General features: G+C 52.4%; 1 protein-coding gene across 4 annotated transcripts in view; it reads left to right on the top strand.

Annotated features, from left to right (window-relative positions):
* The window catches only part of Grip2 (glutamate receptor interacting protein 2), an 81,746-nt gene extending 54,805 nt beyond the window's left edge, over positions 1-26,941 (top strand). Inside the window, exons 2-24 of one of the 4 annotated variants that reach the window (XM_026788172.1) lie at positions 3,610-3,690; positions 3,937-4,072; positions 4,691-4,836; positions 5,480-5,566; positions 6,196-6,271; positions 7,104-7,249; positions 8,062-8,209; positions 8,294-8,463; positions 9,135-9,257; positions 9,582-9,725; positions 11,476-11,662; positions 12,085-12,230; positions 12,761-12,841; positions 13,070-13,133; positions 13,225-13,370; positions 14,352-14,514; positions 16,337-16,476; positions 16,980-17,159; positions 17,930-18,101; positions 19,120-19,225; positions 22,246-22,389; positions 23,793-23,939; positions 24,800-26,941. In XM_026788172.1, the coding sequence (XP_026643973.1) occupies positions 3,610-3,690; positions 3,937-4,072; positions 4,691-4,836; positions 5,480-5,566; positions 6,196-6,271; positions 7,104-7,249; positions 8,062-8,209; positions 8,294-8,463; positions 9,135-9,257; positions 9,582-9,725; positions 11,476-11,662; positions 12,085-12,230; positions 12,761-12,841; positions 13,070-13,133; positions 13,225-13,370; positions 14,352-14,514; positions 16,337-16,476; positions 16,980-17,159; positions 17,930-18,101; positions 19,120-19,225; positions 22,246-22,389; positions 23,793-23,939; positions 24,800-24,958 (3,092 nt within the window). In that variant the 3' untranslated portion in view covers positions 24,959-26,941. Of the gene's footprint in view, positions 1-3,609; positions 3,691-3,936; positions 4,073-4,690; positions 4,837-5,479; positions 5,567-6,195; positions 6,272-7,103; positions 7,250-8,061; positions 8,210-8,293; positions 8,464-9,134; positions 9,258-9,581; positions 9,726-11,475; positions 11,663-12,084; positions 12,231-12,760; positions 12,842-13,066; positions 13,134-13,224; positions 13,371-14,351; positions 14,515-16,336; positions 16,477-16,979; positions 17,160-17,929; positions 18,102-18,842; positions 19,226-22,245; positions 22,390-23,792; positions 23,940-24,799 lie in introns of those variants that run through there. The other 3 variants (XM_013353061.2, XM_026788171.1, XM_026788173.1) reach the window with 3 other exon arrangements.
* The last annotated feature ends 765 nt before the right edge of the window (positions 26,942-27,706 follow it).

The raw sequence follows: 27,706 nt of genomic DNA, 5'->3' as shown, positions 1-27,706 counted from the left end.
CACACACACACACACACACACACACACACACACACACACACACACACACACACACCTGACTTTTTATGTGCATTCTGGGAGACCCGAACTCGGGTTCTCATGCTTGCATGGCAAGCATTTTGTCCTCTGAACCACCCGTCTCCCCATCCCTGCTTACTGACTCTGTGCACAATACCATTAGTCTGTTTTGTAACCTCATCCCATCAAAACCTGGAGCTGCACAGCTGGCAGCCAGAGCCCAAGGCTAGCAGAATAAAGGATAAAGTCGGGGCCACTCACTGTTAGAACTAGAGGACCCATGTGATTGAGCTGCCCCATGGAAGTTACCATGACCAAGTTCAGCACTGGACAAGATCTGAATATTGAGATGAAGAAAGCAGGGGAAGTTATCTTTAAAGATGGATTGTGAGGACACCATGGGGACACTCTAGGAACAGAGTCCCCTCCTTCAGCAGCTAGCTTGCACAACCCTGACTGCGGAGAGCAGCCTTGGGGATGCCTGGTCTTCAGTTCTCGGTTCCTTCTATTTTATCTTCAGGGTTCAAATCTCTACCTTTAACCGACAGATATTCAGAGATGCATTCCAAAGGAGTTACTGCTCTGGTTTGGATAAACTTGGTCCTCAGCTTACTTGAAACACAGGCCATTATACCCTTCCTCACAGACACATAAACCTTGACTCTTATCTCTCGTCTTCCCTGCACAGCTCAGGAGGGAAGGGAGCCTATGAGGCTGGATCTGATTTGCCCGGGATAAGGCATTTTAATTTCAGAATCGTCCTGGTGAAATACTAGAGACATCTGCGCACCACGTTGCTGATGGGACCCAGCCTTTCTAATTTTATTAGCTCAGAAACGTCTTGTTGGAGATAATGAAGGACGTACAAGGGAGCAGTAACGGGGAGGCATAATACTAAATGGTGTGTCGCTTGCATCAGTGGCGTCTGTGAACATGGGGAGGAGGATGAACACAGAGAGCTGGGGACCCCACTCCAGGAGCCCTAACCATGTTACTACTTTAACTGCTGTTTGACTGGCTATTTGCCAGCTTTTGGGGAAGCAAAGGGAGCCTGGCCACTCAGCAGAGTAAATGGAAAACAAAGACAGTTTCTCATGGTTTAGACTAAAGAAGGTGAAGGTTTCCATAGGTCTCAGTTGAGCTGTTTCCCTGATCCTGGCTAAACCTTTCCCTTATGTAGGCTGAGTACATCCCTGATCATAGAACAGTGGTCCTCCATGGAGGCTGATGTGGCTCCCCCAAGGAACTCTTGGAAATCCCTGAAATCATTTTTGACTGCCTCTATTAATCTATTAATGTCTGGAAATGGAGACCCTTCCTACAATAAAGAGACCCCTTCCCAAGAAAGGGAGTTGAGTACTGGTTGGGAAACTTACTGATCCCTGGATAATCCAAGTTGTCTTGACTTAGGCTGATTTGCCTAGGCTGACCTCTAATATAGCAAGACTTAAGTGGGTGCCTTTGCCATCTGCAGAGGAACCGTGACTTCTGCTGACACCAAGCCCGAGGATAAGAGAGAAGATACCTCCCTACAGCTGTCGAATGACAGACACAATCCACTTAGAAGGGTGGACCTTTCTGCTCTGAGCTGGACTTGTTTAAGGGACAGGCGAGGGGCATGTGCAGGATCAAGTGAGGTCTGAGGAAGGAGTGGGAAGCTACAGATACACCTAGTGCCTGGGAAGGATGCCCCCTCCTCAGATAGCACAGGGAGTCTGCCTACTTAATGACGGTCATTTGGGTGCTGAAAAAGATGTGGATTGGTGGAACACAGTATACAGCCTGGTCAGGAGATCCTGAGCCATGGGCTGGGGAGGGGGCACAGAGTCTACCTTGGAACTGCCAGTCCGAGCTTCAGTTTCCTTATCTGTCAGTGCACACAAAAGCATCCCCTCCCTCCCCCGGTTTCATTCTGAGCATCAAATGAGGATACAGCTGCAAGAACAGGGGAGTCCAGAGAAGGAATTGTGTAAAACAAGGATCCTACAGGACAGGAGAGGCAGTGGCTTCACCAAAGGGCAGGTGACCTGGATACCTTGCAACTTCAGACTGTTCTGAAACACAGATGTGGTGAGCCTGGAAAGGGGTGGAGGAGGCCATTGGTTAGCAGGCAAGGAAAGGCACTGCTCTCCCAGGCCCGTGCAGGCCACTGAGCCATTAGAGCTTCTGGGTTACACGGGTGCTGCTGGACTGGGGTTGTCCCCAGGTGTCCAAGGGAGATGCTTCTACAGCCTGTGAATAGCAAGTCACACGTCCTAAAACAATGCTATTTTTAATGTGTCACCTGTGTGCATTCCACGGACGGTCAGAGACTGTCCCTCTGCCGTGGACCAACCAACTGCACGTAAATTTATCAGGAGAAATTTGTCCTGAACATATGCAATTTCTTTTCATCATCGTCTTACGTATTGTGTTACCCAGTCACCTGGGTCGGAAGGTACTCACTGTCTAAATAACATACTGTTTTATGAATGGACAGGAAAATAGACCTGATCCCTGCGGATGCTGAGGGACAATTAAGCTACCTCATTTCTAGATTTCCTAAAATGCCCAGCACAATGTCCACGCTGGTTTTAGCTGCTACCCTGCATTACTTAGGGATTCATGGAGAAGAAAAAAAAAGCCTAGGCATGTTCAGTATAGGAGCATTTTTTTCTGAGCGTTTTTCATAATCGCATCTGCAGGTGTGAGGGCAGAGGGCTGACTGTGTTTTCTTTATATCTGAAATATCAGGACCTGGTGTTTTTGTTTTGTTTTGGTGAGGGCCTTATAGTCACTGTATAGTTGAGGGTGACCTTGAGCTCCTACCTCTGGGGTGTGGGGTGACAGCCTGGGCCACCACACTGTGCTCTACTAACTCTCTTTAAAAAAAAAAATTCCCCAAAGACGACTGTCAGTGCGGATGAGACATGTCCAGGGAAGATAAGGAGACAGGAAATGAGAGAGGGCTGGAAAGGATCTGGGAGAGTGGCAGGCCCCAGTCTTTCTTCTAAGCATTCTGAGAGAGAGGCTGAGAAACAATACTCGGTGATCAATGGGAGAGATTTTTTTCATCCAGTAAAACTGAGGTTGGTGGGCTTACACGTCAGTGGGGTTTATAATCTGTAAAACGTTAACATACACACTTGTAAGCACGTGTGCACACGCATGCACACAGAAGCACTGGCCAGGTCTGCTCACAAAGACTACGGTAACTGCCTGCCCCACCAGGTGTGCCTCTAGATCCTGGGACAGGGCCAACAGGCCTGGGTTCTAAACTACATTATAAAGCTCAGCTGTGTGATCCTGAACACAAAGTCTCCCTCTCTGAGCCTTAGCTGCCTTTCTGGAGAGTTGGGTAATATGAGCCATGATAACAATATGCACTGTGACATGGGCATGTGAGGTGCTCAGCCTTAGATGGGCCCAGAAGCTCCCGATGTGTGATCCTTATCCAAGCATTCCTGACCCTGAAGAGAACCTCAGGACTCATTTACAGGATACCAGGTATAATGGGGAACGGCATGAGGTAGAAGAGTTCCCCAAGCAAGATGAAGATGAAAGTGGAGCCTGGGCCAATCTCTGATTCCCATTTCCCCCTTTCTCCCCCAGACGATGGGCCTTACTCAAAAGGAGGGAAGGACGGAACAGGGGTTGACGGGGCCCTGGTGTGCCGCCGCCAGAGCATCCCAGGTACTGTGGATCATACTCTGCCTTGAGCTCTGCCCTGGGGACTCCAGTGACTCATGAAGTGTGGGCACTGACACGAACTGGCGCTGTGCCCCCCCAGTGTGGTCGCTCACCCTCCCTGGTCCTCCCTGGTGGAGGAGGGCGATGTCCCTCAGTGTAAAGTGGCTGAATGCTTACCTCCCTGCCCTAACCTCGCCAGTCTTGGTCCCAGAGCGGGCACTCCCTGCTCATCCTCCTGCCTGTCTACAGAGGAGTTCCGGGGCATCACCATGGTGGAGCTGATCAAGCGTGAGGGCAGCACTCTGGGCCTGACTATCTCGGGAGGCACTGACAAGGACGGGAAGCCCAGAGTCTCCAATCTGAGACCTGGGGGCCTGGCGGCCAGGTGAGAGGTGTGGGGCAGTAGACAGGGCATGGGTGGGGGGGCAGTAAGTGGGGAAGCTTGATGTCCGCCACAGCACCCCACCAAGGCAAGGCCATGTACCCTTCTGTGCCTTCCCCTCTGACCGCCCCCCCCAAAGCACACCCCTGGCAGACTCCCATCCATCCCTCCATATGCAACACAGAATTCACTGCTTCCAGGAAGCCCTCCAGGCTTCCAACTAAGGTAGCACCCTGTACACACTGTCCTGGATGTTCCCTTAGACAACAAGGGCTGGAAGTTGGCCCCAGTGTCCAGATGAACCAATCAGAGGGCTGCAGAGGACCATGGGAAGAAAATGAGAGAAGAGTGGTGGATGGGACACTATAGCTGGTCTTTGGGTTTATGCAGGATGGTCAGAGATGTCACCACGATGCTGTCACCAGGCCGGCACAGTGGGACAGACTGGGGAGTTCTGGGTGTTACACCCAGCCTTGGTTAAAGAGGCGCCGTCCCACCCCCTTGCTGTATGGGCCTTGGGCAAAGGAAGGACGGCTCTGAGGATCCAGGGGAGGGTGGGGTGGATGTTGGTACCCAGAGGCTAGCGTTGATCCAACGTGGATTCTGGCTTTCCTGCTTTAGGAGTGACCTACTGAACGTGGGCGACTACATCCGCTCAGTGAATGGGATCCATCTGACCCGGCTCCGGCACGACGAGATCATCACCCTGCTGAAGAACGTGGGCGAGCGCGTGGTGCTGGAGGTGGAGTATGAGCTGCCCCCGCCCGGTGGGTGCCCTTGGACGGGGAACTCTGTCCACTGCCTCAGGCGTAAGGGGACACAGCTGCCTCCCTGTCCAGGCCTAGGTGGGGTTGGGGGAATCACCTAGACAGGGTGGGTGATGTCTGGAGGCTGGCCACACAGGCTAGGACATGCATAAAGTATGTGTCACCTGGTGGTGGGACCCTGCTCATAACTTGTCATTTTGCATAGTTGGGTAGAAGGGAAGGTCTGGCGTCACAGACTGAATGACCTGCTCCCTGCCCCATGGCTCCCTATCCCCCTGACCTGCACTGAGCACAGCGGCCTAGGACTTCTCCCAGTTCTGAATTTTCAAAGTTGGCCTAAAATCTTAACTGGAGTAACTGGAAGCAAGCCTGGCCCGGCCCCCGGTCTCACTCCATTCTGTGCTCTGCTATGGCCCTGATGAGCGTGGGCAAGTCCTCTCCACTGTCCGTGGTGGACTAGGTGTGGGTAGAGACAAGGACCTCCCAGCGCCTCCCCCTCCTCGGCCTGTAAAGTAGAGAGAGGTCAGCTGTTGCTGTGACTCTATGACCGGTCGCTTGGTTCTCCTGGAGCGAGCCTTTGGGCACTTCTACCAGCATAGAGACGTGGCAAAGAAACTCAAAGGAGGCCTCGATTTCTCTGTAGCTCCCGAAAACAACCCGAGGATCATCTCTAAGACGGTGGATGTCTCCCTCTACAAGGAAGGCAATAGCTTTGGCTTTGTTCTCAGAGGTCAGTGTGGCAGTCTTTCTTGGAGCTGAGATGACAAGATCAAGGTCATTGAGAAGCTGTGCATGCTCTCCGTCACATTAATGTGACATACATTTTGCTTAAAGTTTACCCGTTTGTTTAACTTTATATCTGTGTGTGTGTGTGTGTGTGCATGACACGTGTGTAAGGGTCAGAGGACAACTTGTAGGAGTTGGTTCTCTCATTTCACAGCATGTATGGGTTCAGTATATCAAACTCAGGTCATGAGGCCTGGCAGCAAGGATCTTACCTAAACTGTATCTCAGTAGCCCTTGCTTAGGACTTTAAAGGACCCTGGACCACTGAGTCAAACATTAAATGGGAAATCATGAGAAGCCACAAAGTATGCATGACTGATGAGAGCCCAACAACAGAGATGGGGAAAGCTGGACCAGACTCAGAACAGAGTTTGGAGTTACCAAGGAACCGAGGAAAAAAGGAAGAGAGGATGAGCTCACAGGAGACACACGCTGTTTGAGAGGATTTGGATTGTCTTTCTTATCCCTCATCCCACTCGTGGGGAGGGAGGCGGCCCAGGCTGGTGTCAAGGACTTTGTTTACCAGGAAAACAGTGGGTAAGCGATTCCTGCTTCCTGTTGAATTCTGTCCAGGAGGTGCCCATGAGGACCGGCACAAGTCCCGCCCATTGGTCCTGACTTACGTGCGACCTGGTGGCCCAGCAGACAGGTGAGCCATGTGGACACTGGTCATCTGAGGCCCTGCATTTTCACATCACTTCCCAGGAGGGGACAGGCTACCCAGAGTCACTCAGAGACCCCAACTTGCCTCTTCCCAGGGTCCTCCTGACTCAGCCTATGACAAAGTGCTCTGGCCCCTGTGACTGGCCATTGTTAAGACCGTCTGTATAACCTCTTATGACCCAGGACTGCCCAGCTCAGACCATCAGGGCCGAGAGGACAGGGTGTGGGATAGGAATATGTCCCTGCCCTGTCCCCTGACCTCTCACCCTTCATCTCTGAGCAGGAAACTCCTGACCATTTTAAGAGAAGCCTGGACCCCGCTTGCTGTAGATCTAAATTTGTCCTTGGTCTGAGGCCCTGCATGAGTCGCTATTCATAGAACCTCCTGGAATAGCTTTGGCACCTGTCAGGGGTGACATTCCAGGGCAGGGATTAGGCCCAGACTGGGGCCCTGCTGAGTTCTTTCCCAAGCTCATCTGTCACTAGGCCAGAGTCACTACTGGAAAGTAGGGGTGGGGACAATGGGAGGAGACTCTACAGTGGGCAACGTGATATTCATATACCACCCACCCCTTCTCTGATGCTGTGTGTCCCCAGCCAGGTGGACACCCTCTCTGGGCTGTGGTGCAGGAGGTGAGTGAGTAGCCTTGAAGAACACCGGCAGCTCAGACATGCTGTGGGGTAGAGGGCATCAGAGCTAGCTTGGCACATTTTACGTGCCCTTTCTGTCTGTTCAGCCCCGACTCCTTCAGGCTTCCCTCCCCACACTGCCCCATCCCTGTGCCCTTCAGCTGACTGGGCTTTCACCTCCCCCACAGAGAAGGCTCCTTGAAGGTGGGTGACAGACTGCTCAGCATAGATGGGATCCCACTGCATGGGGCCAGCCACGCCACTGCCATAGCCACCCTGCAGCAGTGCAGTCATGAGGCCCTTTTCCAGGTGGAGTACGACGTGGCCACCCCAGGTGCGCTGGAGTCTGAGGGTAAGGGCCGGGGCAGGAAGAGGTCCCAGAGGCTCAGTACTACTTCGTACTATGTGATCTTAGGCCAGTATCTTAGCTTCTCTGAGCCTCTTGACTGTGCCAGGCATCTCCTGATCTCACTGGGGATCATGCAGGAACAATACAGGTGAACTCTGTGGTCTTGTGGGGAAGGGATGTCTGTTAGCATACTAGGTAAGTTAATGTGTGTTAGACGACAGAGAAAAGAGCAAAGAGAGAGGGGAAGTGCCAGTGCATGTGTGTGCACACGCACACGAGTACACGCACGCATGCGCACGAACACACACACGCAATCCCCCCCCCCCCACACACACACGCACACAGACAAGCAGCCTGGGGCATAGGCTCTAACTAGGGCTTGAAGTGAAGGAGTGACCCTTTGCGGATGCTCTAGGCAGGATGAACTGGAGATGCAAAGTTTACGGGGGAGAATATTTGGCCTGAGAGTGAGGGACCAGCTTCCCTGCAACAGATGGCTGAGTGGGGAGAGACCAGGACAGAAGTGGAGGTAGAAGCCACAGGGCTCCAGATTGTGACTAGCCGTCATGGAGAGCTGATAAGACCAGGATGCTTGGGGTGCCATAGATAGGGGGTGTTTCTGAACTACCATGGAGGCCTGACCTGATTTGCTAGTGGCTGTGTGTAACTTCCCTTCCATGCCTTCCCCTTCCTTGGCAGTGAGGGTTAAGGACGGCAGAGCTAGTTCAGGTGGGACACTAAACACATTTACTTTCTACAGTTCTTCTTTCTCTTTTTCCCCCTTGCCATCATTCCAGACACGGTGGCCAATGCTTCAGGCCCATTGGTGGTAGAAATAGCCAAGACCCCAGGTTCTGCCCTGGGGATCTCTCTCACCACCGGCTCCCACCGGAACAAGCCAGCTATCACCATTGACCGCATCAAGCCAGCCAGCGTGGTGGACAGGTGAGGTGAGGCAGGGCTGTGCAGGGCAGAGGTAACCTGTGTCTCTGTCCGCTGGACCAACCCCTCTGGGCCCCTGTCCTGCAGGAGTGGTGCCCTGCATGCTGGAGACCACATCCTGGCCATCGATGGCACTAGCACAGAACACTGCTCACTGGTGGAGGCCACCAAGCTCCTGGCCAGTGTAACTGAGAAAGTACGGCTGGAGATCTTGCCTGCACCTCAGAGTCGTCGGCCCCTCAAGCCCCCAGAGGCAGGTAGGCACCTCAACAAGTCTGGGGACCTAAACCTGGGATGGGGCAGGGAGAAAAAACGAGGCGCCAGAGTTCCAGTATGGAAACCTTGAGCTGACAGGAGGACTGTGTGACACTGGTACACTCACTGCCTGCCACACTTGGCAGGGAAACTCGGCGGTGGGAAGGACTATGTGGGGGCCCATGACGGACTTTGTTGACTTAAAGTCTGCAAAGGGCCTGGCTGGAAGCCCTAGGGATTCTTTCTGAGGAGGCAGCCACTCTCCATGTCTCATTATATATAGCCGAGAGAGAAACTCAGATCAGGGAACAGGGGCAGCCAATCTCTGGCACCCCATGGCATTCCATGCCGCTGCAAAAGTTTAAGGGGCCTTGTGAACATCACCAGCCTGCTGTGCCTCTTCAGTCTCTCCAAAGGGGCTTCTGTGGCAAACACTCAGACGGGAATCTCTGAGCCCATGGCCTGGCCTTCTTGCCTGTTGCTGCGGCTGATGCCTGGGTGCCGTGCTCGGCGCATGGTGGGTGGCAATGCACGTGAGCAGGCTGTTCTGTGCCATGCTGGCTTGGGCAGTGCACAGGTTTTGGATCTCACCGTTGGTGTGCGGGGACTAGTCTGCCAGACGACTCCAGACATCCGCGACATCTGCAACCCTTCCCTCTCCCCTCTGCTGCAGTAAGAGTACAGAGGAGCGAACAGCTGCACCGCTGGGATTCCTGCAGCCCCTCTTGCCACAGCCCAAGGACAAGCCACTGCAGGGCCCCCACCTGGGCACCTGGAGGCCAGAACCAGAGCCGATGTAACGTACCTGCTGCTGCAGCAATGCTGCCGTCCTGGTACCCCTTTCTGGTGGGCAGTGTCTGATGCACAGGGAGGGAACGGACACTGGAGCAGAGGGCTGCCCGTGTCACTCAGCCTGTCCCCAGAGGCCTGTGGAAATCCTAGTCAGGGAGGCCCAGAGCAGGAAAGAGAACTGTCCAAGACCACACAGTATGGGGCTTTGGCGAAGGGGAGACAGGATGCCTGTCTCTGTCCATGTGGCTGTGTGGTTCTTCAACCCCACCCTTGTGCAAAGGAATAGGGTCCTGCTGGGGCTCACAGGTCTGTGTTCTGGTCTTCCCAGCCTTGTCCTCAACTCCCTTCTCCTCACCAACCGTGAACCCCGCCTTTCCCTGTGCCAATGCCAGCACCCTGCCCCGAGGACCCATGAGCCCCAGGACCACAGCCGGGCGGAGGAGGCAGCGAAGGAAAGAACACAGGAGCTCTTGTAAGCTGGAGGCCATCCCCATAGGGTACCAGTGTGGCTGAGGATGGGGCTGGGAGTGAGACTCGAGGTGGCGAGCCAAGTACAGCGAGGGATGGAGTTAAACAAAAATGATGCCACACATTGGAGAGTCCCATTGGAGAAAGGAGCCTCTGAAGCCACTGTATTCGCTGTCTGATGCCTGTCACCAAGGGTCACATAAGATCATTTCTGAGATATGTCCAGGGAAACACAGAGAGACAGAAATAGGTTGAGGATAGATTGCCTGGGGCAAGATGCAGGTCCTGGGGCAATGGGTGAGGAGACGGTGACTCCTTTCTTTTCCTGGTTTGAGACAAAGTCTCACTCCGTGGCCCAATCTGAGCTAGAATGCACAGCCTTCCTGCCTCAACCTCCCAAGTGCTGGGATTTCAGCCATGCATCACTAGACCTGGCTGGGGGGGGGGTGTCTCTCAGGAGGGAATGACAATTTAAGCCATCAAATGATACACTGAATGCTTGACAGCTTTTGTGTGGGGATCGTGTATCAATAAAACTATTACCAGGAGCTGGAGAGATGTCTCGGTGGTTAGGAATGTTTACTGCTCTTGCAAAGTTCAGTTGCTAGCACCCATGACAGGCAGCTCACAACCACATGTAACTCTTCTTCCAGGGGGAGTTTACACCCTCTTCTGGCATCTACAGACACCTTCGCTCACTCACTCACACACAGATGCATAATTAAAAGCAAAGAGGCATGTAGAATATAGAGCACGAAATACAGCACCGCCCCGAATCCGGTTTTTCTCTCCAAGTTTTAGTTACTCACAGTCAACCACAATCTAAAAATATTAAATAGGCAAATCTGGAAATAGACCATATGTTTTAAGTCTCACACTTGTTCTGAGTAACACAAAAAGGAAAAGCTTACGTCCGCACTGCTTGGTCCATCCTGAGATGTGAGCTGCCCGGCACATCTCTCAGTGCCGGTCACCCTTTCTCAGCTCTGTGGTCAGATGGGCTGGTGTCCACTTCTCAGTGTCACTTACTGTACTGAATAATGCCCAAAGAGCAATGGTCATGGGGCTAGGGGTGTAGCTCAGACAGTGGACTGCCTTCCTAGCACGTATGACGTCCTGGATTTTACCCTCAGTACTGAATAAATGGGCACAGTGGTACATGCCTGCAATCCCAGCATCCAGGATGGAAAGGTGGGAAGGTCAGAAGTTCAAGGTCATGCTACACAGAAAGATCATGACCAGTCTGAGCTATGAGACTCTTTCAGAATAAAACAAAAGGCGCTACAGTAGTGATTCTGGTAATTTTTTGAGAACATACTGGTATAATAATTGTATTTTATTATTATCTATAGTTAATCTGTCTCTTCATGAGACTTGTTTGTAGGTAAAACTTCATAATAGTGGGGTGTGTGTAGATTTTGGTACTTACCCATGGTTTCAGGCATTTCCTGGGGTCTTGGAACACATATCCTATGGATAAAAAGGGTTCTGTAATATAATAAATAATACAGGCATCTAGAACCTCTGCCTTACAAAATCATAGTCCCTAATGCTGTCTCTTAGCCACTGGTCATGCAGGGTAGATGCCATAATGTCCCTGCACAGGCAAAGAAACCCAGGCCTATTCCAGGTGGCCCCAGGACTCCTGCTTACCTGCCACTCTGGCTCCCAGATCTCTTGAGGACTCTCAGTGGGCAGCTCCGGCAGGGCTCACCAGTGTTCATCTAAACCTCCCTCCTGCCCCCGTCCCACAGTGTCACTGGCCTCCAGCACGGTAGGGCCAGGCGGGCAGATCGTTCATACAGAGACCACAGAAGTTGTGCTCTGTGGAGATCCCCTCAGTGGCTTCGGCCTCCAGCTCCAGGGAGGCATCTTCGCCACGGAGACCCTGTCCTCTCCACCGTTGGTGCGTTTTATTGAACCTGACAGCCCCGCTGAGAGGTGAGTCTACTGCCTCTGTGGGCCTGCAATTTAGGGAGCTCTAGTGCATTGGGGAAACTGAGCCACAACTATGGGCCCAAGCTTCACAAATATACTTTTCTTAATCACTGTATTGGCCCCAAGAGCAGCCTCGTTTTACAGCTAAGGAAACCGAGGCTCAGAGAGGTTGGTGCACTTGTCTAGAGTCACACAGTATGTAAGCCCTGCCTACCTGTCTGCCTCTGGGACTCTGTGTATAATTTAAGGACAATGGTATCATCCCCACTGGACAGACAGAGAAACTGAGGCCCAGAAAGCTCAAGCCCTTAGCTGGGGACAGAGCTGAGTCACTGAGACCGGGAGCTAAGAGTGGGCCCCCACTTTGCACCACATCTGGGGTTCTAGTCACTGGCTTCTTCTTTCCACTGGGCTCTGGGGGTTAGGTGTGGTCTGCTGCAGGTGGGGGACCGTGTCCTGGCCATCAATGGCATCGCCACTGAGGATGGGACCATGGAAGAAGCCAACCAATTGTTGCGGGATGCCGCACTGGCCCGCAAAGTTGTTTTGGAGATCGAGTTTGATGTGGCAGGTAAGTAGGTCACCCAGCTGCACACACTCACTTTGGGTCCCTGCCCCTCCCCCTTTTATGCTCCCTGGGACCATGCACAGTGCATGCCTAAGCCCTGCTTAGGGAGGAGGGCGTGCCACATGGAGTCAGGAGCCGGGAGGACGTGGAGTGGGCTGAAGGACTCCAGGCAGCCTCTGACCTCTGTTTCCCCATCCGTCAAACAGCGGAAGACAGGGGTGTGGTATGAATTAGTGATGGGTTGTGAAAATGCCTGGGTCCAAGTGGGCCAGGTTGGGTTCCACTCTGGCCAGTAGGCCCCATCTCTGGCCTCCGCCCTGTCTCTGTTCGGAAGACAGCACTCAGCTGTTTGGAGCCAAGGGGTCAGCTCTGTAGGCCTCAGCTTCCTCCTACATCAGGTGGAAGCAGCGGGGTGGAGTTGGAACGGTCACTCTCTGAGATGACCCCCTCCCGACCCGTGAGAATCCAGAGTGGGTGCAAGTTCTCTGAGCTCTCCTGGAGTCTCACGGTCACCCATGGCTGTTGGTTCACAGAATCTGTCATCCCAAGCAGTGGGACCTTCCACGTGAAGTTACCCAAGAGGCGTGGCGTGGAGCTGGGCATTACCATCAGCTGTGAGTCCTCTTGCCACCTTACCTGGTTTATTTCACGACATCGCCACAATGGGCTGCGCCCCAGTTCTATAGAAGGGAAACTTAGTCACGTAGGTGAGCGGATTTGCTCACAGCCGCCCAGCCAGGAAGTAATGGGACCAGGAGCCAACAATATCCCCTCCCGACCCCACCTTAAACAGGGGTCCTTCGAGATTAAATTCACAGCCTGTCTCCCCTGCTCCACAGCAGCCAGCAGAAAGCGAGGGGAACCCCTGATCATCTCCGACATCAAGAAGGGCAGCGTGGCGCACAGGTGGGGCGCCACACGGGCAGGGGTGTGAACGCGGGGGTGGGGCACCGCCCATCTGCACCAGGCTCCTCCCATCCCCACCCCACTCATGCAGGACTGGCACCCTCGAGCCAGGCGACAAGCTGCTGGCCATTGACAATATCCGCCTGGACCACTGTCCCATGGAAGACGCTGTGCAGATCCTGCGCCAGTGTGAGGACGTGGTCAAGCTGAAGATCCGGAAAGATGAGGACAACTCAGGTAGGTGCCTAGGAGGCGGAGGGGCGCTGGGAGGACTTCTGTAGGTATCCCTTTCCCCTGCTCCAGGGCCCTGGAGCCACCATGAGGCTCTCCAGATTCTGAGATGTACAGGGCTGATATCTGAGCAGCTTGCCGATTGCAGGGTTGACTTTAGTGTAGCAGGGGCAGCCTGAACTGGTGGGAAGGGAGAAGAAAGAGGGAGAGGCGGAAAGGGGTTGTGAGGAGTGCTGTAAATGGGGTGTCCGAGAGGTGCTGTGGGACCCTCACCCTGGAGAAGCCACCGGTGGCCAGTTTTGTTTTTTTTTCCTCCTTGTCTCCTGTCCTTATTCCTTCCTTGCTTTTTTTTAAAAAAAATTATTTTGTCTTTTTATTTATTGTTTTTGTTTATCTTGTTTCTATGTGTATGGGTGTTTTGTCTGCATGTAATGTCAGTGCACCACGGGCATGCTTGTTGCCCAGGGAGACCAGAAGAGGGAGTCAGAGCCCCTGGAACTGGAATTACAGGTGGTTGTGAGCAGATATGTGGGTATTGGGCGTTGACCCCAGTCCTCTGGAAGAGCAGCAAGTGCTCTTAACCCCTGAGTCATCTCTTCGGCCCCTCTTTTCGTTTCTTCCCTCTTTCCTCTCTTTTCTCTGGCTTTACCCTTCCTTCCTCCTTCCCTCCTCTTCCTCCCTCCTTTTCCCTTCCCTCTTTCTTATTTCCTCCTTCCTCCCTCTTTCCTTCCCTTTTCTCTCACTTCTCTTTGCTATAAATCTTGAGTTGCTCTGGGTGGCATGTGAATCTGTGTTTTCAAATCTTGGTTCCACGTTCCTGTAGGTTTTTTTTTCCTTCACTTCATGGCTTCTGGGCAGCAGGCTGGGGGCCTGAGGTGCCTGAGCAGGTGTGTGAGGGGTTGATGAAGTCCTAGGCGGTTGGACAGGAGTGCTGAGACTGGGGAGGGGTGGGTCCCAGCCCCGCCCCCTCCTGGGCCTCACCCTCAGGAGCCTGTCCACTCTTAGATGAGCAGGAGAGCACAGGCGCGGTCAGCTACACGGTGGAGCTGAAGCGCTATGGTGGACCCCTGGGCATCACCATCTCCGGCACTGAAGAACCTTTTGACCCCATCATCATCTCTGGCCTCACAAAGCGTGGCCTGGCTGAAAGGTAAACTCTGGGGTGACCTGGGGAGGACCTGGGGACCCTCGGGGAGTAGAAGGTGGGCTTTGGAACCAGCTGATCTGATTTTTACTTCCGGTTCAGCATCAAACAACTCAAGGACAATCACTTCTTCTCTCAGTACGTACTCCAATCCTGCACTGGAATTTTGGTCCAACCCAGTGTCCAGGACAGAGGAAATGAGGACAGAAGGACCCAGGGGACCAGAGCTGAAGGGTCCAGTCACCTTCAGCTGCCTCCCATAGTGTATCCCCTTAACAGCCAGCACTCTGGGGTTTCTGTGTGTCTGAATATCTGGGGTAGGGCCCCGTTGATAGAGCCCCACGTGAAGCTTATCCTGAGTCCCTGAGGTTGCTGGTTTGCCTGTTACTCTAAGTGTCTCTGGGGCTGTGCCAGGGAAGGAGCCTTGAGAGGAAGGTGTCCTGACTGCCCCTCAGTGAGGTGGGTGGAGATGAAGTGAGCCCCAGGTGAGTGAGTCCCAGCTTTCTACCTCAGCTTTGCAAGGGGTGAGTCAGGGGTTCCAGGAAGTGTGAGCTCCCCTGCACAGCAGGGCGAAGTACTGGCTTGAAGGGCGAACTTCATAGGGTCCAAGCACCCAGCCCAGCTGCCTAACCAGGGTCCAGACTCAGACTGGGCTGCTCCTGGAGCGCCCTCTACTGGACTCTAGAGAGACTGCAGGGGCCTAGAGGACCGCGCTGACTCCGGAGGGTGGTTCACAGCCTTCTACCCAGGGCAGCATAGCCCAGAGCAGCTGCAGTGCAACCCCACTTGCTCTCCAAACAGGCTTCCTAGCTGTCACATTCAAAAAGCTAAGCGGGAAGAAATTAATCTTAAATAAATATGCACTTCGACATGTAACCAATATGCATTTTTTAAAACTAGCGTGCAAAGTCATGGGTTTCATCATGACATTTTCTTATGAATATGCCATCGTTACACTTTGTTCTTATTCCTCCCCTCCCCCACTGCCAACCATCTATCCCTCTGCCCCCCTCTTCCTGATCCCCTTCCTTCTCTTACATAGCTCCCCTCCTGTTCAGGTCCCAAGTGTCCACCCATTAGCCTCTGTATTTCCCTGTGTCCCTGTTCCCATCACGGTCCTCTTACAATCTTTATAGCCCCTCCTCATATATAATTTTAACTCTAGCTTCCACATATGAGAGAAGATACTTGGTTTGTCTCTCTGAGTCTGACTGATTTTGCTCAATTTAATTATTTTCATCTATTTTTCTTATAAATTTTGTTTTTCCTCTTCAAGCAGTGTGATCATAGAGATCCGCCTGTCTCTGTCTCCCAAGTCCTGGGGTTAAAGGCGTGCGCTACTATGTCAGGCAGCTATTTTCAGTTTTTTGAGAAGCCTCAACATTGACTTCCCTTAGAGAGCTCCAGGCCAGCCTGTGCTACCTAGGCCCACCTGTGATACATAGCAAGACCTGTCTCAGAACAAAAGAGAAGAAGAAGGTGACTTTGACTTTAAGTTGAACCAATAGATAGAAAGCCTGGACTCTGGGGGAGAATTGTTCAGCGGAAGTTCTGAGGATGACTTGGATCCCTCACCCCTCTCTTTCTCCTCCACCCCTCCCTCATTCTCTTACTTCCCACATCACTGAGACAGGGCCCCAGGATCCCGCTCTGCCTCTGGAACACTGAGACTACCAGAGTGTGCTACTTTTCCTAACTAGCCTTCCTCCTGCACAGCTGGGGCCGGTCAGGCCTGTGCCTTGGGGCCTCTGCAGGGTATCTGGAGGCAGGGCCGACACACTCTGAGACTCTAACATCTGGGCCTCATTTGCGCCTATTCCCTCCTCAGGACTGGCGCCATCCACGTGGGGGACCGCATCTTGGCCATCAACAGCGTGAGCCTCAAGGGCCGGCCCCTGAGCGAGGCCATCCACCTTCTGCAGGTGGCAGGGGAAACTGTCACACTGAAGATCAAGAAGCAGCTGGACCGTGAGCCTTGCCCCTTCCTAAGAACTTCCTGGCCTACACAGGAAGGGCAGTCCTGGGTTAAGCTATGTGTCACTAATCTGGAGAGGGGGTGGGGGTCCCTGGACCAGCTGATGAGGAGGCTAAGAGAGAGAGGCCCTGTGCCATGGTGTGATATGGGGTAAATTCTGGGTCTAAACCATGCTCCTCATTGCTTCCTATCTCTTCAGGTTCTTACATGTTCCTATCCCATGTTTCTATGTGCTACGTATGCCACGGTTTACCTGAGTCATGGGGTCTTCTGTTAATCTGGCCTCCATCGTTGTTCACCATATGACCTTTGACCTATTGTTCAACCTCACACGCCTCTGTGTTTCCCATCTGTGTGATGGGTTTACTTACTAGTATGCCCCCCTCCACAGCAGCAGCCAGGTTGCCAAGTGCCTGGGAATTCCCAGAAGTAGGGAAACTAAGGCTCACAGAACACCGATCTCTGAGGTCACTGATGATGCTCCGTCTCTTCCCAGGTCCCCTCCTCCCCCGCCAGTCAGGCAGCCTCAGTGAGGCCAGTGATGTGGACGAGGATCCCCCCGAGGCCCTCAAGGGGGGCTTGCTGACAGCCCGCTTCTCACCTGCCGTACCCAGTGTGGACAGTGCTGTGGAGTCCTGGGGCAGCTCTGCCACAGATGGTGGCTTTGGGGGCTCAGGTAATGAGCCCGGGACCGTGAACAGGTTTCTGTGAAGGTCCCACTGCCTGGTCTTCTTCTTCCTTTCTATCCCAGCTGGCCTTTTCCTTCAGAGGGAGCTCCCAAGGGCCACCTGACTAACTCCACCCTTCACCCGCCCCTCAGAGGGATCCGCAGTCCTGTCTTTCCTTGCCATGAGCTGGGGACAGAGCAGCTTTTATTCCTATGTCTCTCTCCTTATCCCCATGCCTAACACAGAGTAGGTGTCAATTCCTGTTCATTGTGTCCAGTGGAAGATGAGAAGCCAGACAATGTCCTCCTTGCCCATATGGCTGAGGCCCACTGGTGTTGCCCTCTGGCCTGTGTGGTTAAGGCAATTAGCAGAGAAACATCTCCTGTTCTTGGCTTCAGGTAGTGCCTTTGGATCTCCCTGAGTGTCCCCATCCCAAGCTCCAGGGAGCTCATCCTCAGGGTTCCTGTAGGTCTGTCTGGGTGTGGTCGGATCTGAAACTCCATTTCAAGGAGAACAGGCCATGCCTGGGGAGCTGACCGTGGTGCTGGAACTTCAGTGTTAACTGCTGGATGGATGGATGGATGGATGGATGGATGGATGGATGGATGGATGGATGGATTTCAGGCGCTTGCTGGAGAGACGAGGACTCCTGGGTCTCTCAGTGGTCCCTTGGGCCCAAGAAGGGCACATATCTGCCCACTGGTATCCAATTTCTGGGAACAAGGTGGGGCAAGGCAAGGATAGAGAGAAGGCCCACATCCCTCTCTCTACCCGCCAGGCTCCTACACCCCACAGGGGGCGGCAGTCCGGAGTGTGACTCCCCAGGAGTGGCATTCCAGCAGACTGAAGAGCAGCCCCCCACCCCTTGAGCCCCGGAAGACAAGCTACACACCTGGCCCCACTGATGAGAGCTTCCCAGAGGAGGAGGGGGACTGGGAGCCGCCGATGAGGTCTGTGGTGGGGATGCTAAGAGGGGGGTTGCCAGAGGGTGGCAATGCCAGGACGGGGGAGCTAGGAAGACAGAAGAAGATCCCCAGCCTGAGGAGCAGACCTGGGGTGGAGAGGGCATCTGTGGGAAAATGGCAGCAGACATGTCCTGTTGAGACAGCAACCCGACTTGTTCCTCCTGAGTCTGTGAATAGCTGTGCTTGAAATTGCAACACAGACTCAGAATTTGAACCCAGACTCCTCAGATCGGGTTCCAGGAGGCATGCCTCTCAGTTCACAGCCAACTGGGCTATGCGTGGTACATGTGTACGACTGGGCTCCTACAGCAGCCAGCCCCACAGAGTGGGTTCTCACAAGTAACACTCTGCCTGGACTCATCTCTCTATCTCTTCTTCACTGTTTTCTTTAAAAGCAAAGCCAGGCTTTGAGAAATGAGGACTTTGTGAATCGCTGTGTGGTGAATGACGAAGGGCTCTGAGAGCTGTCAGGGGTCCTGCAAGCTAGGTGTTAGCTGCAAATGGGCCACCCAATGTGGGCTGGCCATGATGGGTGCCTCCCACCCCTTCCCCAGCACAAATAACCCATTTTCTCCATTCATCTGTGTCCTGGCTAGTTCTGGCTCTGTCCTGTCACTGTCCCTTGGTGCCATGTGTCTGGGTGGGATTGGACTGTCTTCTGGGGCTATCCCATGGATCTTTCTGTCTGTCTCTGTCTTCTGTCTGTCCGTCTGTCTTTCTTCCCAGGCGTACTGTGTCACCGCTCTCCACCCCGTCTCATCTGCCCCTGTTATAATTGGCCACCAACAGTCTTGGTCTCCCCTAACTGCGTCTCCCCCCACATTCTGTGTCACCAACCACTGCCCTGGGGCCCCAGCACTGCCACCGAGGACACCCGCCTGCCTGCCTGCCCGCCCTATGGCCCCTGGAGCCCAACACTGGGCCCTGGGCCACGAAGACTCTTCAGGCCCAGCCCGCCCACCCTCCCGCCTGCCAGGAGTTGACGCTGTGGTTCCTGTTGCAGCCCAACCCCTGGCCCCGCCCGAGAGGAGGGCTTCTGGAGAGTGTTTGGAGAGGCCCTTGAAGACCTGGAGTCCTGTGGTCAGTCGGAACTGCTAAGGGAGCTGGAGGTACTGTCACCTGACCAGAGGGCCTGTGGGGCACCATGTCTGGACCCACTGTAGGGCTGGGGGAGGCTACACATCAATGGAATCAGGTTTCTGTGTCACCTGGGAATGTGTAATACCTATATGTCTTGTTGCTGTGACAAAAGCCACTTTAAAAAGGAAAGGTTGGGCCGGAAGTGGCTCGGTAGTTAAGGCACTTATTCAGATCCCCAAAAAACAATGTAAACGCAGAGTGGGCACGGCAGCCTGCCTGCAAATCTTTTTTCTAGAAGGAGAAGCCAGGGGATCCCCCAAGCTCAGCTATTATCGATGAGCTCTGGGTTTGATTAAGAGACCCTGCTGCAATGAATAGAATGAAATGCTTGTGCACTCCCACACATGTGCAATATACCTATGCAAATATGCTTACCTGCATATGCATATCACATCTACACATGTGAGGAATGGGAAGGGGGAAAGGATTTGTTCTGGCCCACACTTCCAGGACACAGTCTGTCATGGCAGTACAGAAAGCCTTGGCAGCAGGAGCCTGGGGGTGCTGGTCGCTGTGTCTGTAGTGAGGCAGCAGAGGCTTGAATGCTGTGCTTGGCTCTGCTGTCCCTTTTATTCAGTCCAGAGCTCCAGCCCCTGGGTCAGGGCCACTCACATTCAGAGTGACAAAGCCATTCTGAGCTCAGTTTGGGGAGCAATTGAAATCTCTGTTTCATCTGCTACCGCCACCTACCCCCCCCCCCATTTTATTCTAGCATTGTTGACTGGGGGCACTCCCCATTCATCAGCCTTGCCAATTACCAAATTAAAAAACAACAACAACCCTGTTTTGGTTTTTCAGTCTTTCCTGTTTGTTTTCTGTCTTGCTCATTTTGGTATTCATTTTCTTAGGCGTGTGTGTGTGTGTGCGTGTGCGTGTGCGTGTGCGTGTGTGTGTGTGTGTGTGTGTGTGAAGTAAAGATACTCATCCTAGTTTCTTAGCTATTTAATCTCCACTCTTCTTTCTTCATGCAATATATTTGCAAAGCTATGAGCTGACCGGTAGGCACAGAGTTGGCTGTGACCCTACAGGTTTTGTTTGTGGACTCTCATTGTCTACTCTGTATCAAATATTTTAATGGTTTCCGCTGTCACATGAAACCCTTGAAATCTACAGAAATGCGTGTTGTCTTAGTCAGAGTTTCTATCGATGGGATAAACACCAGGACCAAAAGCAACTTGAGGAGGAAAGGGTTTCTTCCACACCATAATAAAGTATATCATCCAGGGGAGTCAGGATAGGAACTCAAGGTTTCTTTCCTGGAGGCAACAATAGATGCAGAGGCCATAGAGGGGTGCTGCTTACTGACTTGCTCCTCATGACTTGCTCAGCTTGCTTTCTTACACAGCCCAGTGCCACCTCCCAGGGGCTCTCACCTGCCACAGTGAACTGGGCTCTCCCCCATCAATATTCAAACAAGAAAATGGTCTGCCTACAGGCCAATCTGATGGAGACATTTTCTCAACTGAGGGTCCATCTTCCCACAGGACTCTAGCTTGTGTCAGGTTGGCATAAAAGTAGCCACCACAGGGATTTCAACTGCTAATTGCCTTCTTTAGTCTCCCTCCCAACCCACCAAGCCTCTCCTTGACTGTATTTATCACAATATTTAACCCAATTTAATTTTCCTAACATCTCTACTTTTCTTTTCTTTTTTTTTTTGTTTGTTTATTTGTTGGCTGGTTGGTTGGTTTTTCGAAACAGGGTTTCTCTGTAGCTTTGGAGCCTGTCCTGGAACTAGCTCTTGTACACTAGGCTGGACTCGAACTCACAGAGATCTACCTGCCTCTGCCTCCCAAGTGCTGGGATTAAGGGCATTAGCCACCACCACCCAGCTGCTAACATCTCTGCTTTTCATGTCTTGAGATTTTCTTTCTTAACATCTTTTACTTTTTAGCTTCTTATTTTTCTGTATGTTTTATATAGACTTACATTTTCTCTTGTATTTTCTATTAGTTCCAGCCACCAGGGTTCAGGTTTGCCTGTCTGTTGTGTCTCATATGGTCATGGTTCTGGTTTGCCTATCATGATCATGGTTCTGGCTTGCCTATCTGTTGCGTCTGTGGTCAGAGTGTAGGTTCACCATCTGTTGTGTCTGTGATCAGGTAGGCTTTTCAACTTCATTGTTGCGGCTGCTTCAGCTGCAGTTGCCCGTGCACTCTTTGCTCTGTGGTGTGGAGTGTCTCTGAGGTCTCAAGTCCTTGAGCTTCACTAGTCCCAAACCGGGTTTTGCCTGCATGTATATGTGTCCTACATGTGTACAGCTCCCACTGAGGCTAGAAAAGGGCATCAGAACTCCTGCCACTGGTTCCATAAGTTGTGAGTGCCAGGTAGGGGCTGGGAACTGAATCCAAGGTCTCTGCAAGAGCAGCCTGTGCTCCTTGCCATGGCCCCACCATGTCCTTTCTCACCACCATCCCCTCCTGAACACACACATCTGTTAATGTTACATTCTTCACCAGTTACTTGCTCCCGTGTCACCCTGTTGTCACCATGGGACTTACTGTAGGCTGCAGGGTTCTGGAGGACCCTTCCTCTTCATGCTTTCCTACACCCCAGCTCTGCTGTATCCCCTCTGCCAGGGGCGCCCTTCTTCTCCCCTTCCTGTTAGCTCTGGCAGCATCGCTCATCCCTCCTTCTGTCCTATCTCTTCCTTCCCCTGTGCCTTGATGATATGAGCTGAGGCTCAGAACCCTAACTGTGGAGTCAGATTCTGAATTCTGATTCTCTCTCTAAACCTGCTTGTCTGTAAAACAGAGAAAACAGCTCGGTACCACAGAACGTGAGATGAGTTAAACTTGTAATTGCTGAGAACTGAGCCTGGCACAGAGCAGATGTTAGTCTGCTGTTAATCCCCAGAGGCTCTTGTTCTGATCCCGTGATTGGCCGATGACCCGCCTGCACTGTGGTCCTCCTGTGACCAAGCGCACCTGCCTGACAGAGTCGGTTGGAGTAAGTATATGGTATCTGAGTGACAGTCATGTTTCCACAGGCTTCCATCATGACAGGCACTGTGCAGACTGTAGCCGTGGATGGCAGGCCTGGCTCTCGACCCTGGCGCCGGAGCCGGGAGGTCCGAACATCCTCTGAAGACCTGCAGGAGCTGCTGTTGCCAACGCCCCTGGAGATGCACAGGGTGGGCACTGGGGTTGGGAGATACAAGTAGGCACAGAGTGTGGGCACGGGGGGGGGCTGGTAGCAGGAGGAGCTTACCTGCTTGGGATACTGAGGTCCCCCCCCCTTGTTGAGCTTTTTCTCCCCCACTGAAAAATAGGGACTTAGGGGCTGGAAAGGAGACTTAGCAGCTAAGAACACTGGCTGCTCTTTGGGAGACCCAGGATTGATTCCCACCACACACCCCGCAGTTAGAAAGCATCGATAATTCTAGTTTCATGGAATCTGATACCCTCTTCTGGCCTCCAAGGGCACCAGGCACACAAGGGGTATGCAGACATTCATGCAGGCAAAACATCAAATACATAAAATAATAAAAACTTTAAAAACCCAAACCAATCAAACAACAACAACAAAAACACACAGGGATTTTTTATTAAGTTTTCTGTAACTCTCACCATCTGGATAGTTACACCCCACACCTATGTATACACACACCTGTGATACATTTTTTGTAATTCATTTTTCAGCAATTGTTATCCCTGTATGCACATACACATATACAAATATGTATGCTACATACATACATGTATATACACAGTAAGGTTACATTACACATAGGTATATATGTGTGTATATACAGTTAGTCCTCCCTACCTACAGGCTCTGAATTCAGACCACCCAACCATAGATCAAAAGTATTCAGGGAAAAGCTGGGCACGATGATATAGGTCTTTAATCCTAGCACTTTGGAGACAGAGGCCCTCAGACCTCTGAGAGTTCAAGGCCAGCATGATCTACATAGCAAGTTCCAGGCTAGCCAGAACTACATAACAAGACCCTATCTAAAATAATAATAATAGCAGAAAAAAAATCTGTACTGCTCATAGGCTGACTTTGGACCTCATTCCCGGAGCAGTGCAGGTAAATCATCAGGTAGCACCAACCATGAGCTAGGAGGTCTTAGAAGCCCTCTGGAGAAGACTTGAACATGTGGGCAGGCAGGCACAGGTTCTCTGCAGATCCTACACCACTGAGCATCTGCAGATTTGGGGGTCCTCGCAGAGTCCAGGAGCTGGCACCCTGCAGGTCCCAAGAGATCACTTTGCATGCCACCGGAGGCAGATGACTGACATCACCTTCCTGCCACCAGCTGCATCTCTTGCACCTTTGGGTATCTATGTAAGAACCAAGACATCAGAGCACATGCCAAATCCAGGGGTTTTCCCAGGGTGATGAAAACGCTATGGTAAGGGACCCCTGAGCACGGGGACCTGTGGGCTGCACATAGGGAGGCCAATATCAAAGGGCACAGGCTCAATAGGCTGTTGAGGGCAGCCTGGAGTAGGGCCAGCCAATAGGCTGGACCTGTATCCCAGAGACATAATGGGGACTGGAGCAAAGGCCACCTCCTCTTCCTCCCAGGTGACCCTGCACAAGGACCCGGTGCGGAATGACTTTGGCTTCAGCGTCTCAGATGGCCTCTTGGAGAAGGGTGTCTATGTCCACACTGTGCGTGTTGATGGGCCAGCCCAGCACGGAGGCCTGCAGCCCTTTGACAGGCTCCTGCAGGTAACTCGGGGAGGCCCCAGCACTGGCCCAGGGACAGGGCTCGATTCTCACTGTGAAAGCGCATGGGAAGGCCAGGGGGCTGAGTCGGGTGAGGTTGCTCACACAAGAGCTGAGTTTCCACTTGCTGTTGACTACCTGGCTGGCAGAGGACCTGCCTGTCTAGAAACGGTTCCCCTGGGAGACTCCATGATGTAGGAAATCACTTCCGGTTTTTTGTCCTGCCTTCACTCCAAACCATTATATGACAGGTCCCTTTTTAGTCTACTGGCCAGAACCAGTCATATGGTCTTCTAACAGAAAGGGAGCCTGGGAAACACAGTTAGCTGTTCCTAACTTAGCCTCCCAGACTGCCCTTCCCTTGCTCTAGCTATTTTTGTTCCCTTGCTGATTTTCTTGTATTTGCTCTAAATGTACTCATGTTTTCTCCTAAATATGGGTGGGGGCAGGACTTCAGGAAAATCACACCATTTTGATAAAAACCATGGTTCTTGCCTCAAAGGGGATTTTTACCCTGGGCCATAAATGACTGAAATCAATACGATTTGTAAAAGCATTAGTGGATCTATCAGGTAGGCTGGTTACAGCATGTCAGAAAGCCAGGCTTTAGGTCTCTGATGCCATTCTTAGTTTGAGGGTTGGTGGAAACTACTTGTCACTTGATTGTTAAAAGGACGCTAGGTCAGACACAGGTGGACAAGGAATGGCTATTCAGTGGGAGCTAAGAATAGCTTAAGATAAATTCTGAGCTTTGGTTCTGCCACATTCTACCCTCTCTTCAGCTCTAGTCAGTCTTACAGGTGCAGCTTCTTTCTAGGACTTTCGTTTACGGTGACTCTGTCCATTGGCTGTACACTGTGCAGGTCAACCATGTTCGCACTCGGGACTTCGACTGCTGCCTGGCGGTTCCACTCTTGGCGGAGGCTGGAGACATCCTGGAGCTGGTTATCAGTCGTAACCCACTAGCACAGAGTCGCCGGACACCACGAGCACCAGGCCCCAGCAGTCCCCAGATGCTCTGAGGTCATCACGTAGCTCAGCTGGAGGAGTGGCCCCCACTCATCCACTTGTGGGTCCACAGATTCCACACTCGGCAGAGTGGAATCATCAAGTCGGATCTTCAAGATGTTCGGTGAACCCCACCTAAAAGTGGTCAGCCCTGCTGCTCAGCCAAGAGAGAGTTGGGATTCCTCCAGATCCCTGCACAGTCACCTTGGAGCAGTGACAGGAGCGGGGACAGCCCTGCTCCATGTGTCCAGTGTTTCCCATCCTGAGGAGAAGAAGCAGAAGGACAGTCCTGAACTGTGGCAGGAAATGTTCGGTGATCCAGCTATACAGGTGGTACCCAGTCACACAGCGACCCTGCCACCAGGAAGGATGTGGCACAAGGAGGATAGTGTTCTCCCTTCTCCCAAATCTTGGTGTTCTGAGAGCCTCCAGCATCTAATGACCACACTGGGAAACCCCAGTTAGGAACATCTGGGGTGCCAGAGAATGCTAGCCCCTTCCTTCAGGTTGGCGGCTCAATTCTTTCAGCTTCGTGGGTGACTCTGGACCCCAGAGCAGAGCTGTGGCCATCAATCCCTCCTGCTCCACAAAACCTTAGTGCAAGTCACTGCTCGGGGTGGAAAAGTCCAGGAGCGTCCACTCACCTGATATTCCAACTGTTACAGAAACAAGGCTGAGTCGTAGCTCTGCTGCCACCCCTACCAGTGGAGGGGAGAAGGAGGAAAGAGAAGAAGCTGAGATGGAGGGAAACCAGCTGAAGGACAAGAGAGTAGCAAGAGGGAGCAATGTCCAAAGAGGCTATCCAAGGAGGTCCCCACTTCACAGCTGGGGGTACCAGCATCCCTTAACTCGGGCTTCCTCCATCTCTGCCAAGCAGAACCCTTTCAGCTTCAAGCAGGACATAAGCCACCTCCCCGTGGTGTGGGCTGGTCTGGGGATTGGCTCTGTGTTTACCCAGTTCAAGATCTCAAGGATCCAGGGGCCTCCAACCCTACCCCATCTCGCCTTCTCTGCCCTTGAAACTCATTGCCAGAGAGACTCCCTATTCAAGAGGACAGATGGGGGCCCAAGAAGCCATTCTTTGCTCCTGGTTCCCTTCGTGGCTGTGTGACCTTGGGTGAACCTGAGCAGATGCCGGGCCATCTCCACCTACTCACTGACACCCCTTGGCTCTCTGCTCTTCCACGGCTTCCCTACTACCTTGCCCTTTGTGATTGCTTCCCCTGGTCCCTCAGGCCTGGGTCCAAGTAACCCAGCACCGCTGCTCTCACTGCCCCAGGGTACAAAGATACCACTCACTTACCGTGGGCAACAAACAAGTCTAGATCTTCAGCTTCAAGGGCAGGTTAACGACACAGCAGAGAGGTGACTCCTGGCCACCAGTACCTGATACTATGTGATCTTGGGCAGATGGCTCAGTCTCTCCAGGTTTCTGGTATGTGACATAACTTGACTGTACTGTAAGGGCCTCTTGGCTTGGGAAATCTGTGTTCCACTCAAAGACTCCAGGCTCTGAAAATACAACTACCCCACCCCTGACCTCCCCTCGGGCTGAGGCTCTCCCATCTTCCCAGACGTACGCAACTAGGCCAAGCGGGTGGACCTCCTGGCCATGGCCTGAGGCCTTCTCATATGCAATACCTACCCCCGGCTTCTCACAGGGGTGTTTGCCCACGCAACATCCCTAGCTTCCTCCCCAGTAAGCAACCTGCCTGCCTATGCATTTTGGGTACCTCCCCTGTGACACCCCTGCCCCACCCCCAGAGCTGTATTTTTCTCTGGCTAATAATAGAACATATTCCTTGTAAAGTATTTTTCTATATGGGTTTTCTTAGGGCTCCCAGGAAGCACCCAGCACACCCATGGCTCCATTGCACAGGCTGGTCTGTCTGATCTGTCTGGGGCCTACGGCTAAATCTTTGTCCCACCAGGTATCAGTGACTGAGGGGGAGGTGAGTGCTATTGGGATGAATTTTTAATAAAATTGATTAAATGCACACAGTAGGTTGTTTACTTTTTTAAAAAAAATAACAGACTGGTAAGGTTCAGCTTCTGTGTGAATCTTGCAGACCCTCAACTTATTTTCATTCATTCATAAAGTGGTCCATGGGCCTAAAGAGATGGCTCAGTGGTTAAGAGCTCTTAGTTCAAGCCGGGCGGTGGTGGCGCACGCCTTTAATCCCAGCACTTGGGAGGCAGAGTCAGGTGGATCTCTGTGAGTTCGAGACCAGCCTGGTCTACAAGAGCTAGTTCCAGGACAGGCTCCAAAACCACAGAGAAACACTGTCTCGAAACCCCCCCCCCCAAAAAGAGCTCTTAGTTCTCTTGCAGAGGACCTGGGTTTGGTCCCCAGAGCTCACATGGTAGCTTACAACCATCTGTAACTCCACTTCCAGGGGATCTGACCTCTGCAGGCCTCAGGCACACATGTGGTGTACATACATACACACAGGCAAAATATCCATCCACATAAAATGATGATCTAGTTGCTAAGAGCATTCACTGCTCTTTCAGAAGACCTGGGTTCAGTTCCCAGCATTCATATTAGACAACTCTCAACCACCCTTAACTCCAGCTCCAGGCGACTGAGCGCCCTCTTCTGGCCTCCATGAACACTGCACTCACATGCACATACCCACCACACACACAATAAATAAAAATCCTTCAAAGAAAAAGTCAGCTGGCTTGTACATCATAGTGAAGACAGTGAGCTGGTCATAAAGAGTCCTTGTAGAAGGCATAAAGAACAGTGGAGAAAACAC

The sequence above is a fragment of the Microtus ochrogaster genome, unplaced genomic scaffold (assembly GCF_000317375.1).
Source record: "Microtus ochrogaster isolate Prairie Vole_2 unplaced genomic scaffold, MicOch1.0 UNK1, whole genome shotgun sequence".
NCBI classification, from domain to species: Eukaryota; Metazoa; Chordata; class Mammalia; order Rodentia; family Cricetidae; genus Microtus; species Microtus ochrogaster.
This window is presented reverse-complemented; position numbering and strand designations above follow the sequence as displayed.